This window comes from Amblyraja radiata, unplaced genomic scaffold, assembly GCF_010909765.2.
Source record: "Amblyraja radiata isolate CabotCenter1 unplaced genomic scaffold, sAmbRad1.1.pri S88, whole genome shotgun sequence".
NCBI classification, from domain to species: Eukaryota; Metazoa; Chordata; class Chondrichthyes; order Rajiformes; family Rajidae; genus Amblyraja; species Amblyraja radiata.
In genome coordinates, this window is record NW_022630171.1 from 385,790 (window position 1) to 399,511 (window position 13,722).

Below are 13,722 nucleotides of genomic sequence, written 5' to 3' on the forward strand. Positions count from 1 at the left end.
ATAAAGAATGGAGGAATTACATTTTGTAGTTGGAATATACGGGGTGCCAACGAACCAATTAAGAGGGGTAAAATTTTTGCCCAACTAAAATCGTTGAAAAGCGACATAATGTTTTTGCAGGAGACACACATGAAACAACAAACACAAATAAGATTAAAGGCGAATTGGATAGGCCAAACATACTACTCCTCATTTACTTCTAAATCTAGGGGTACAGCTATTCTTATTAGGAAAGGTATTCCTTTTAAATTAAAGAATACCATATCAGATAAAGAGGGAAGATATATTATAGTTTCGGGTGAAATTTATGCAACCCCACTAACTTTGATAAATATTATGCTCCGAATTTTGATAACCCCCACTTTTTTGATAAAATTATTGACATAATATCAGAGTTTAATTACCAAAATGTGATAATAGGGGGGGACTTTAACTGTGTTTTAGATTCATATCTAGATAAATCAGCAAAACAAAAGAAGAGTAATTTAAAATCTAAAACTAGCGAACTTCTAAATACATATATAAAAAATACGAATATAATAGATGTATGGAGATCTGCTAATCCAGTTGGAAGGGAATACTCGTTTTACTCTTCGGTGCATAAAACTTATTCAAGAATTGATTATTTTTTAGTGGATATGAAATTAATGCCATATACAAACAACCCAACATACCACATTAGTAGTATCTCAGATCACTCCCCGTTGACATTCTCAGTAAAATTTGAGGGAATGCCGGGCAAAAATTTTTTTTGGAGGTTTAATACACATATTTTAAATGATGTGCAAGGCTATCAATATTTAAAACAACAAATGGAACTTTTTTTCGATACAAATGATATACCAGGTACTTTGCCTTCTTTACTATGGGAAACTTTTAAGGCATTTATGAGAGGAATTATAATTTCATATCAAAGTTTTCAAAATAAAAAGAATAAGACAGAACAATTGTTGTTAGAACAAGAAATCAGACAGTTAGAGATGGATAATGCCAAAGATTCCACGATAGATAAACACAATAAGATAATATTACTGAAATTTAAACTTAATCGAATTTTATCGGCAAGGGTAATAAGACTATTCCAAATGACAAAACAGGAACATTTTGAGTTTGGTGACAAACCACATAAGCTTTTAGCTCGCCAATTGAAAAAACAAGAAAAGGAAAATACTATAACCAAAATTAAATCAGAGAAAGGAGAATTACTAATACTACCTAAAGATATTAATAATAGATTTGCCCAATTTTATCAAAACTTATATACATCTAAAATTAAAAGAGAAGATAGTAAATAAAAAAATTTCTAGATAATTGTAATCTTCCAATACTGGACCTTTTGGAACAAGAGGAATTAGGAGCTCAAATTACAATCAAAGAAATAGGTGAAACAATAAAATCGCTGAAAAATGGTAAGACACCGGGACCAGATGGTTTTAATAATGAATTTTATAAAAAATTTCAGGAGATAACAACCCCTTATTTATTTAATTTATACTCCCATGCTTTTAAAGAAAACAAACTACCTGAAACACTAACAGAATCAACTATTACACTTATTCCAAAAAAAGATAAAGATTTAGAAGATCCGGGCTCGTACAGAGCTATATCACTTTTAAATACAGATCAGAAAATTTTAGCAAAGATTTTATCAAGAAGATTAAGCAAATATATTAGTAAATTGATAAACCCTGATCAAACGGGGTTTATACCTAAAAGACACTCATTTAATAATCTGAGACGTCTGTTTAATATAATGTACTCGCATAAAGTAGAGGAAGAAGATATATCAATTATTTCTTTGGATGCAGAGAAAGCATTTGATCAGGTAGAGTGGCAATATTTATATAAAGTACTACAAAAATTTAATATGGGAGAGAATTTTATAAGATGGGTAAAATTATTATATGATAAACCGATGGCAAGAATTTTAACTAATAACATGTTATCTCAAAAATTTCAACTATCAAGGGGTAATAGGCAGGGATGTGCACTATCACCCCTGCTATTTGCCCTTATGATAGAACCCCTGGCTGAAAGTATAAGAATTCATCCGAATATTCAGGGCTATAATACCAGAGACTCAAAGAATAAAATCTCATTATATGCAGACGATATACTTTTATATATTACAAAGTCACAAACGAGCATACCAAATTTATTAAACTTAATAGAGGAATTTGGGTCTTTTTCTGGATATAGAATAAACTGGAATAAAAGTGAAATCATGACATTAAAACCTCAAGAACCTACACACTTACTGAAGTTCCCCTTTAAAATCGCAACAGAAAAATTTAAATATTTGGGTATTCAGATTACTAGAAAATATAAAGCATTATTCAATGCTAATTTCATGCCTTTATTAAATAAACTTAATACATTGATTAAATTTTGGAAAACACTTCCCTTATCATTATTAGGTAGAATAAATGCAATAAAAATGATCTTCCTACCACAATTATTATACCTATTTCAATCTATACCGGTATATATACCAAAATACTTTTAAAAAAAATTAGACTCTAATATTACTAATTATATTTGGGACTATAGATCACATAGAATCACAAAAAAACATTTATGTAAACCAAAAGAGGTCGGGGGACTTTCACTTCCGAATTTTATGTATTATTACTGGGCAGTGCATATTAAGAATATGATTTATTGGTTGGATAGTGCTACCCAACAGACAGAATGGATAAAAATGGAGAAGGAGGATTGCCATCCTAGTAATATAGGAACGATCCTCTTCTCCCCAAAAAAACTGAATAACACAATATATAAGAAGAACCCAATTATATATGGTACAATAAGAATTTGGAAACAAATAAAATTATCTTTAAAATTAAGAAATCTATCACTGTTAATGCCAATAGCGAATAACCCTTTATTTAAACCATCTCTTATTGATAAGACATATAACCAATGGGAAAGTCTCGGAATTAGAAGGATCGGGGATATGTATGAAATGGGAAACTTACTATCATTCCAACAATTACAATTAAAATTTAAATTGAAAAACAACCAATATTTTAAATATCTTCAGATTTGCGATTTCGTGAAAAAATATATACAAGGATATCAAAAAGTAACTCCTGACTTATTGGAAGAGGCAATGAATATTGAAGCTGACTCACAAAAATTAATATCATATTTATATAATAGTATTCTAAATATAGACCTACCATCGACAGAGGTACTTAGAGAAGAGTGGGAACGGGAACTAATGATAAAAATTACGAAGGTTAAATGGGAAAAATACCTGATATATATTCACAAATGTTCAATTAATGTAAGACATAATTTAATTCAATTTAAAATTGTACATAGATTATATTACTCAAAAACAAGATTGAACAAATTTTATCCAAATATATCCGCCACTTGTGATAAATGTCTAGCCCAAAAGGCAACTATAACACACTCCTTAGTCTCCTGCATAAAACTTTATAGATTCTGGAATGATATTTTTGAAATATTTACAAAATTATTCAAGACAAGAATGGAACCTAATACTGAAATGATTATATTTGGCGTAATGGAAGATGGGAATAAATTGAACACATCTCAAAATCTATTCCTTAACTATGGTTTAATAATAGCAAAAAAATTAATTCTTAAATTTTGGAAAGGTACATCAATACCAACGCTTAAAATGTGGATTGCAAGTATGTTGGACACCGCTCATCTTGAGGAAATGCGATTCCTCCTAATGGATAAATCAGACCAATTCATAACGAGTTGGTCTCCATTCGTCGTTTTTTTGGAATCATATGGTGCAACACAATTGTAAAAAATAACTGTTTCAGGACTGGACGAGGGTTGGTCAAGACTATAAATAATGATCTCCTCTTTTTTTTTTTTTTTCTTTTCTTCTCTCTATTCTCTCTCTCAACTTTTTTCATTTACTCGTTTTCTTTTTTCACACACTATATATTTCACATCTTTCTATCCTTTACTATCTAACTTCTTTTTCTTATTCTAATCTTTTTTCAGTGTAACAAAAAAAAAAAAAGAAGTTGTACATAAAATGTATTATGAAAATATATATTAGGCACTTTGGTGCCATATGACTGTACTTACTTCTAATAAAATAAAATATTAAAAAAAAAAAAGAGGGAGCCCAGCGTAGGTTCACCAGGTTAATTCCTGAGATGATGGCAGGACTGACATATGTTGAAAGAATGGGACGACTGGGTTTGTATTCACTGGAATTCAGAAGGATGAGCGGGTATCTTATAGAATCGTATACAATTAGTGAGGGATTGGACAGGGTAGATGCAGGAAACATGTTCCCCATGTTGGGGGAGTCCAGAACTGTTAAGGTACATTTCTTAAAATAGACAACTCACAATAAGTTAGATCAACCAACACAAGTTTTACTGATTATTTAGCCTGCGAGAGTGGCAGAGGATACAAATTCAAGTATGCAACACACACTTAACCCTCCTGGGCCATCACTCTAATGAACAAAGGCCCACAGCATCTTTTGTTACTATTTTGGAAACGTGAAGTAAGTGACAGAGGCGAGGGAAAATAAGGAGATAAAAGGATGTGAGATAAGGAGAGAGGAATGTATATGTGTAGCTTTAAGGGACATTGTTCAGGTAGCATTTGGAGTATTGCATAGTTAACCAGAATGGTTTAAAAACGAGGAACTGCAGATGCTGGTTTACAAAAATGGACACAAAACGCTGGAGTAACTCAGCGGGACAGGCAGCATCTCTGGACAGAACGACTGAGTGATATTTCGGGTCGAGACAGGAGGGTCTCGACCAGAAATGTTACCCATTCCTTCCAGTATTTTGTGTTTACCTAAACAGCGCCTATCTATCCACGTGGCGGTGTGCCAGCAGGCTGGAGGAGCGGGCAAAGGCCTTGCCACAGAGCGGGCAGGTGAAGGGGCGCTGGCCAGTGTGGATTTGCCGGTGCTCCAGCAGGTGGTCAAGACGGGTGTAGCCCTTATCACAGGACAGGCCGGGGAAGGGACGCTCACCGCTGTGGGTACGATATTGCTGCCACAGGCTGGACATGCGAGTGAAACCCTTGCCACACTCAGCGCACTCAAAGGGTCACTCTCCGGTGTGTATCCGCTGGTGCTCCCGCCGCCCCCGTGCTCTCTTGTCACAGTGGGAGCAGCTGCTCGCCGACGTGGGCCCGCTGGTGATGCCGTAACCCCCGCGAGCTGTCAAACGACTCACCGCAGTACGGGCAGTCGTAGGGCTGGCCACTGGTGTGTACGTGCTGGTGAGACAGGGCGTGGGAGTCCATGGCAGAGTGCTCTCCACACACCGGGCTGGGGGCGGGACTGTCACCGGCGTGAACCCGCTGGTGGGACAGCAGCCTGGTGGAGCAGATGAAGCCCTTGCCGCACTGGGCACAGGTGAAGGGGCGCTCGCCGGTGTGGGTGAGCTGGTGCCTCTGCAGGTGGCCGTTCTGGGTGAAGCCCTTGCCGCAAAGGGCGCAGGTGTAGGGGCGCTCGCCGGTGTGGGTGCGCTGGTGCACCAACAGCGTGGTGGAGCAGGTGAAGCCCTTGTCACACTCGGCGCAGGTGTAGGGGCGCTCGCCGGTGTGGGTAAGCTGGTGCTTCTGCAGATAGCCATATCGGATGAAGCCCTTGCCGCACTGGGCACAGGTGAAGGGGCGCTCGCCGGTGTGGGTGCTGCGCTGGTGATCCAGCAGGCTGTTCGACTGGGTGAAGCCCTTGCCGCACTGGGCGCAGGTGTATGGGCGCTCACCGGTGTGGGAGCGCTGGTGTATCAGCAGCCTGGTAGAGGTGGTGAAGCCCTTGCCGCACTGGGCGCAGGTGTAGGGGCGCTCGCCGGTGTGGGTGCGCTGGTGCTTCTGCAGGTTGGAGGAGCAGATGAAGCCCTTGCCGCACTGGGCACAGGTGAAGGGGCGCTCGCCGGTGTGGGTGCTGCGCTGGTGAACCAGCAGGCTGTTCGACTGGGTGAAGCCCTTGCCGCACTGGGCGCAGGTGTAGGGACGCTCGCCGGTGTGGATGCGCTGGTGTATCAGCAGCCTGGTAGAGGTGGTGAAGCCATTGCCGCACTGGGCGCAGGTGTAGGGGCGCTCGCCGGTGTGGGTGCTGCGCTGGTGAACCAGCAGGCTGCTGGAGTTGGTGAAGCCCTTGCTGCACTGGGCACAGGTGAAGGGGCGCTCGCCGGTGTGGGTGCTGCGCTGGTGAACCAGCAGGCTGTTGGACTGGGTGAAGCCCTTGCCGCACTGGGCGCAGGTGTATGGGCGTTCACCAGTGTGAATGCGCTGGTGTATCAGCAGCCTGGTGGAGTTGGTGAAGCCCTTGCCGCACTGGGCGCAGGTGTAGGGGCGCTCGCCGGTGTGGGTGCTGCGCTGGTGAACCAGCAGGCTGCTGGACTGGGTGAAGCCCTTGCCGCACTGGGCGCAGATGTAGGGGCGCTCGCCGGTGTGGGAGCGCTGGTGTATCAGCAGCCTGGTGGAGGTGGTGAAGCCCTTGCCGCACTGGGCGCAGGTGTAGGGGCGCTCGCCGGTGTGGGTGCGCTGGTGATTCTGCAGGCCGCTGTACCGGGTGAAGCCCTTGCCGCAGTAGCTACGGGTGTAGGGGCGTTCGCTGGTGTGCACGCGCCTGTGCACCTTCACGTCCGCGGACAACTTGAAGCCTTTGCCGCAGTCGGAGCACGTGAAGGGCCGCTCACTGCTGTGCACCCGCTGGTGCACCCACAGCGCTGACAAGAAGGCAAAGCTCTGGCCGCAGGTGGAGCAGACATGGGGCTTCTCGCCCGTGTGCAACCGCCGGTGCTGCCGTAGCCTAGACAACAAGGCAAAGTTCTCGCCACATGTGGAGCAGCCATAGGGCTTCTCGCCCGTGTGCAACCGCCGGTGGGTCTCCAGGACATCCGCCGTCTTGAAACTCTTGCCGCAGTCCGAGCAGTCGAAGGGCCGTTCTCCCGTGTGCACCCGCTGGTGGGCCTCCAGCTCGCTCGGGCTCCGGCAAGCCTTGCCACACACATCGCACTCATAACGCTTCTCCTTGTTGTGCCCCGTCATCTGGTCCTCCATCGAAGCTCAGACCCTCAAAGCTCAGCCCGCACACCGAGCAGATGGGGGGCTCGCCGTCACCCTGGCCGCCCTCAATGGCCGCTCACGTCCCCGTCTCTCCGTCCACAGCAACGGCTCCTATACCCTGCAGGAGGGGAACACAGAGGGTCAACATGCTGGCAAACAGGACATTACTAGCACATATTGAGTGTGTTTATGGCGGAGGAAACCGTTATATAATTCTGCGCGGCACAATGGAGCAGTGGTACAGTTGCTGCCTCACCGCCAGAGACCCGGGCTCGATCCTGACTACGGGTGCTGTCTGTGCGGAGTTTGTACGTTCTCCCTTTGACCTGCGTGGGTTTTCACTCCGGGTGCTCCTGTTTCCTCCAAAGACGTTCAGGGTTGTAGATGAATCGGCCTCCACAAAATTGCTGAATTGTCCCTAATGTGCGTGGGATAGTGCTAGTGTACGGGGTGATCGCTGGTCGGCACGGACTCCGTGGGCCGAAAGGCCTGTTGTTTCCGCGCTGCATCTCTAAACTAAACTAAACCAAAGAAGGGTGTCGACCCAAAACGCCACCCATTCCTACTCTCCACAGATGCTGCCTGACCCGCTGAGTTACTCCAGCACTTTGTGTCTATCTTCTCCACAGATGCTGCCTGACCCGCTGAGTTACTCCAGCACTTTGTGTCTATCTTCTCCACAGATGCTGCCTGACCCGCTGAGTTACTCCAGCACTTTGTCATAAAGTGATACAGCATTGGAAAGAGGCCCTTCGGCCCAACTCGTACCCGAATGGCCTCTACTCCTGCACCTATTGTCTGTTTCTATTAAAGCCACATTTGCAGATTCTACCTCCAGAACGGCCCATAATCGCTGATAAACAGCCACTGACAGCCAGCAGATCCAGTGAGCGCTAGCCAGTTGCTAACTAGCGTTTAACCCGCCTTAACTAGCGATAAATCCCATTTGTGTGAGTTTTCACCATTTTAGCACCAAACCGGCCCCAAATCGCTGCTAAACGGGTCAGCGACGGCCAACACGTCTAGTGAGCGGTAATCAGCCGCTAACCAGTGGTTAACCCGCCCTAACTAGCGATATTAGGCGATAAAAGCCACATTTGACTACATTTGACCACATTGGGAGTTTCAACCCCAGAACTGCCCCAAATCGCTGCTAAACTGGTCAGCGGCGGCCAACACGTGTGGTGAGCGTTAACCAGCCGTTAACCAAGTACTAACCAGTGGTTAACCCGCCCTAACTAGCGATAAAAGTCACATTTGACCACATTGGGAGATTAAACCCTAGAACGGCCCCAAATCGCCGTTAAACGGGCCAGGGAGGGTTAACACGTTTAGTGATCGTTAACCAGTTGCTAACCAGCGGTTAACCAGCCCTAACTAGCGATATTAGGCGATAAAAGCCACATTTGGCTGCATTTGACCACTTTGGGAGATTCAACCCCCAGAACGGCCCCAAATCGCGGCTAAACTGGTCAGCGACGGCCAACACGTGTGGTCAGCGCTAACCAGCGGTTAACCAGCGGTTAACAAGCCTTAAATAGCGTAAATCCGCCGAAAAAGGAGAAGAAAAGGTGAGACAGACTCAACTCCAGCAGAGAAGCGACAAGATGGCGGCGGCGGGAGGAGGAGGGAGCGGGGCCACGTCGCTGCGTCAGCGCGTCCCTGCACACAACGTCACCGCGTATGGGGCCCGACGTCAACGCGCGGAGGGGTAGAACGTCACCGGGCCCGGCCCCTTCTCATTGCCTTCAATGGAAGAAGTGCCCTGATCAAAGATGGCCGCCGCCTCTCCCTGGGCTTCAATGGAGATGACGGCCAGTATCAAAGATGGCCGCCACACACTGGGATTCATTCACATAGACCTCAATGGAGAAGACTGCCAGTAGCAAGGTGCCAAACCAGTGTTGTATTATGTGCTATAATGCACTATAATACAATGCATACTGCAATATAATGTTGTATTATGTTAGAAACATAGACAATAGGTGCAGGAGTAGAGGCCATTCGGCCCTTCGAGCCTGCACCATTCGCCATTCAATATGATCATGGCTGATCATCCAACTCAGTATCCTGTACCTGCCTTCTCTCCATACCCCCTGATCCCTTTAGCAACAAGGGCCACATCTAACTCCCTCTTAAATATAGCCAATGAACTGTGGCCTCAACTACCTTCTGTGGCAGAGAATTCCACAGATTCACCACTCTCTGTGTGGGAAAAAAAATGTTTTTCTCATCTCGGTCCTAAAAGATTTCCCCCTTATCCTTAAAACTTGATGATGGAGTTCACACTGTGACTGGCTACGCAGTCATGAGTATAGAGTGAGTACAGCAGGGGGCTGAGCACTCATTAGTATAGAGTGAGTACAGCAGGGGGCTGAGCACTCATTAGTATAGAGTGAGTACAGCAGGGGGCTGAGCACTCATTAGTATAGAGCGAGTACAGCAGGGGGCTGAGCCCCCTTGTCCTGGACTTCCCCAACAACGGGAACAATCTTCCTGCATCTAGCCTGTCCAACCCCTTAAGAATTTTGTAAGTTTCTATAAGATCCCCCCTCAATCTTGTAAATTCTAGCGAGTACAAGCCGAGTCTATCCAGTCTTTCTTCATATGAAAGTCCTGACATCCCAGTAATCAGTCTGGTGAACCTTCTCTGTACTCCCTCTATGGCAAGAATGTCTTTCCTCAGATTAGGAGACCAAAACTGTACGCAATACTCCAGGTGTGGTCTCACCGAGACCCTGTACAACTGCAGTAGAACCTCCCTGCTCCTAGACTCAAATCATAAGCTAATGGCATGTTGGCCTTCATAGAGAGGGATTGGGTTTAGGAGCAAGATGGACCTACTGCAGTTGTACAGGGCCCTGGTGACACCACACCTGGAGTATTGTGTGCAGTTTTGGTCTCCAAATTTGAGGAAGGATATTCTTGCTATTGAGGGAGCCCAGCGTAGGTTCACCAGGTTAATTCCTGAGATGATGGCGGGACTGACATATGTTGAAAGAATGGGACGACTGGGTTTGTATTCACTGGAATTCAGAAGGATGAGCGGGTATCTTATAGAATCGTATACAATTAGTGAGGGATTGGACAGGGTAGATGCAGGAAACATGTTCCCCATGTTGGGGGAGTCCAGAACTGTTAAGGTACATTTCTTAAAACAGACAACTCACAATAAGTTAGATCAACCAACACAAGCTTTACTGATTATTTAGCCTGCGAGAGTGGCAGGGGATACAAATTCAAGTATGCAACACACACTTAACCCTCCTGGGCCATCACTCTAATGAACAAAGGCCCACAGCATCTTTTGTTACTATTTTGGAAACGTGAAGTAAGTGACAGAGGCGAGGGAAAATAAGGAGATAAAAGGATGTGAGATAAGGAGAGAGGAATGTATATGTGTAGCTTTAAGGGACATTGTTCAGGTAGCATTTGGAGTATTGCACAGTTAACCAGAATAGTTTATAAACGAGGAACTGCAGATGCTGGTTTACAAAAATGGACACAAAACGCTGGAGTAACTCAGCGGGACAGGCAGCATCTCTGGACAGAAGGACTGAGTGACATTTCGGGTCGAGACTGAGGAGGGTCTCGACCAGAAATGTTACCCATTCCTTCCAGTATTTTGTGTTTACCTAAACAGCGCCTATCTATCCACGTGACGGTGTGCCAGCAGGCTGGAGGAGCGGGCAAAGGCCTTGCCACAGAGCGGGCAGGTGAAGGGGCGCTGGCCGGTGTGGATTTGCCGGTGCTCCAGCAGGTGGTCAAGGCGGGTGTAGCCCTTACCACAGGACAGGCCGGGGAAGGGACGCTCACCGCTGTGGGTACGATATTGCTGCCACAGGCTGGACATGCGGGTGAAACCCTTGCCACACTCACGCACACAAAGGGTCTCTCTCCGGTGTGTATCCGCTGGTGCTCCCGCCGCCCCCGTGCTCTCTTGTCACAGTGGGAGCAGCTGCTCGCCGACGTGGGCCCGCTGGTGATGCCGCAACCCCCGCGAGCTGTCAAACGACTCACCACAGTACGGGCAGTCGTAGGGCTGGCCACTGGTGTGTACGTGCTGGTGACACAGGGAGTGGGAGTCCATGGCAGAGTGCTCTCCACACACCGGGCTGGGGACGGGACTGTCACCGGTGTGAACCCGCTGGTGGGACAGCAGCCTGGTGGAGCAGATGAAGCCCTTGCTGCACTGGGCACAGGTGTAGGGGTGCTCGCCGGTGTGGGTGTGTTGGTGCTTCTGCAGGCTGCTGGAGCAGGTGAAGCCCTTGCCGCACTGGGCGCAGGTGTACGGGCGTTCGCCGGTGTGGGTGCGCTGGTGAACCAGCAGGTGAGTAGACTGGGTGAAGCCCTTGCCGCACTGGGCGCAGGTGAAGGGGCGCTCGCCGGTGTGGGTGCGCTGGTGCTTCAGCAGGTTGGAGGAGCAGGTGAAGCCCTTGCCGCACTGGGCACATGTGTAGGGGCGCTCGCCGGTGTGGGTGCGCTTGTGCTTCTGCAGGCTGCTGGAGCGGGTGAAGCCCTTGCCGCACTGGGCACATGTGTAGGGGCGCTCGCCGGTGTGGGTGCGCTGGTGCACTAGCAGGCTGCTGGACTGGGTGAAGCCCTTGCCGCACTGGGCGCAGGTGTAGGGGCGCTCACCGGTGTGGGTGCGCTGGTGCACCAGCAGGTGAATAGACTGGGTGAAGCCCTTGCCGCACTGGGCGCAGGTGAAGGGGCGCTCGCCGGTGTGGGTGCGCTGGTGCTTCAGCAGGTTGGAGGACTGGGTGAAGCCCTTGCCGCACTGGGCGCAGGTGTAGGGGCGCTCGCCGGTGTGGGTGAGCTGGTGCACCAGCAGCGTGGTGGAGCAGGTGAAGCCCTTGCCACACTGGGCGCAGGTGTAGGGGCGCTCGCCGGTGTGGGTGAGCTGGTGCTTCTGCAGATAGCCATATCGGATGAAGCCCTTGCCGCACTGTGCGCAGGTGAAGGGGCGTTCGCCAGTGTGGGTGAGCTGGTGCCTCTGCAGGGTGCCGTATTGGGTGAAGACTTTGCCGCACTGGGCGCAGGTGTAGGGGTGCTCGCGAGTGTGGGTGAGCTGGTGCCTCTGCAGGGTGCCGTACTGGGTGAAGCCTTTGCCGCACTGGGCGCAGATGTAGGGGCGCTCGCCGGTGTGGGTGCGCTGGTGAACCAGCAGGGCGCCAGAGTTGGTGAAGCCCTTGTCGCACTGGGCGCAGGTGTAGGGGCGCTCACCGGTGTGGGTGAGATGGTGCCTCTGCAGTGCGCCAGAGTTGGTGAAGCCCTTGCCGCACTGGGCGCAGGTGTAGGGGCGCTCGCCGGTGTGGGTGTGCTGGTGAACCAGCAGGCGGCTGGACTGGGCGAAGCCCTTGCCGCACTGGGCGCAGGTGTAGGGGCACTCGCCGGTGTGGGAGCGCTGGTGTATCAGCAGCCTGGTGGAGGTGGTGAAGCCCTTGCCGCACTGGGCGCAGGTGTAGGGGCGCTCGCTGGTGTGCACGTGCCCGTGCACCTTCAGTTCCTTGGACGACTTGAAGCCTTTGCCGCAGTCGGAGCAGGTGAAGGGCCGCTCACTGCTGTGCACCGGCCCGTGAGCCCGCAGCCCCGACAACAAGGCAAAGCTCTTGCCGCAGGTGGAGCAGACATGGGGCTTCTCGCCCGTGTGCACCCGCCGGTGGGTCTCCAGGTCATTCGCCGTCTTGAAACTCTTGCTGCAGTCCGAGCAGGCAAAGGGGCGTTCTCCCGTGTGCACCCGCCGGTGGGCCTCCAGCTCGCTCGGGCTCCGCCAGGCATTGCCACACACGTCGCACTCATAACGCTTCTCCTTGTTGTGCCCCGTCATCTGATCCTCCATCGAAGGTCAGACCCTCGAAGCTCAGCCCGCACACCGAGCAGATGGGGGGCTCGCCGGCACCCTGGCCGTCCTCAATGGCCGCTCACGTCCCCGTCTCTCCGTCCACAGCAACGGCTCCTATACCCTGCAGGAGGAGAACACAGAAGGTCAACATGCTGGCAAACAGGACATTACTAGCACATATTGAGTGTGTTTATGGCGGAGGAAACCGTTATATAATTCTGCGCGGCACAGTGGAGCAGCGGTACAGTTGCTGCCTCACCGCCAGAGACCCGGGCTCGATCCTGACTACGGGTGCTGTCTGTGCGGATTTGTACGTTCGCCCTTTGACCTGCGTGGGTTTTCAATACGGATGGGGGGGGGGAGATCTTATAGAAACTTACAAAATTCTTAAGGGGTTGGACAGGCTAGATGCAGGAAGATTTTCCCCGATGTTGGGGAAGTCCAGAACAATGGGCCACACACACAGTTTAAGGATAAGGGGGAAGTCGAGATGAGAAAAACATTTTTTTTCACACATAGAGAGTGGTGAATTTGTGGAATTCTCTGCCACAGAAGGTAGTTGAGGCCACACAGTTCATTGGCTATATTTAAGAGGGAGTTAGATGTGGCCCTTGTGGCTAAAGGGATCAGGGGGTATGGAGAGAAGGCAGGTACAGGATACTGAGTTGGATGATCAGCCATGATCGTATTGAATGGCGAATGGTGCAGGCTCGAAGGGGCCGAATGGCCTCTACTCCTGCACCTGTTGTCTATGTTTCTATGTAATATGCTCTAACTAGCAGTTAACCCGCTCTAAGTTGCCGCAGACTGCAACCCCTTTGTTTTTCCCCCACTTT

General features: G+C 48.6%; 1 protein-coding gene across 1 annotated transcript; it reads right to left on the minus strand.

Moving 5' to 3' along the window:
* Positions 1-5,388: 5,388 nt before the first annotated feature.
* Positions 5,389-12,205, minus strand: LOC116969571 (zinc finger protein 850-like; the record flags this gene model as incomplete). The annotated part of the gene is made up of 5 exons (XM_033016410.1): positions 5,389-5,841; positions 5,929-6,936; positions 8,765-8,882; positions 10,998-11,196; positions 11,785-12,205. Coding segments are annotated over 5 exons (2,199 nt in total), but the record flags the coding sequence as incomplete, so codon positions are not given.
* Between the last annotated feature and the right edge of the window lie 1,517 nt (positions 12,206-13,722).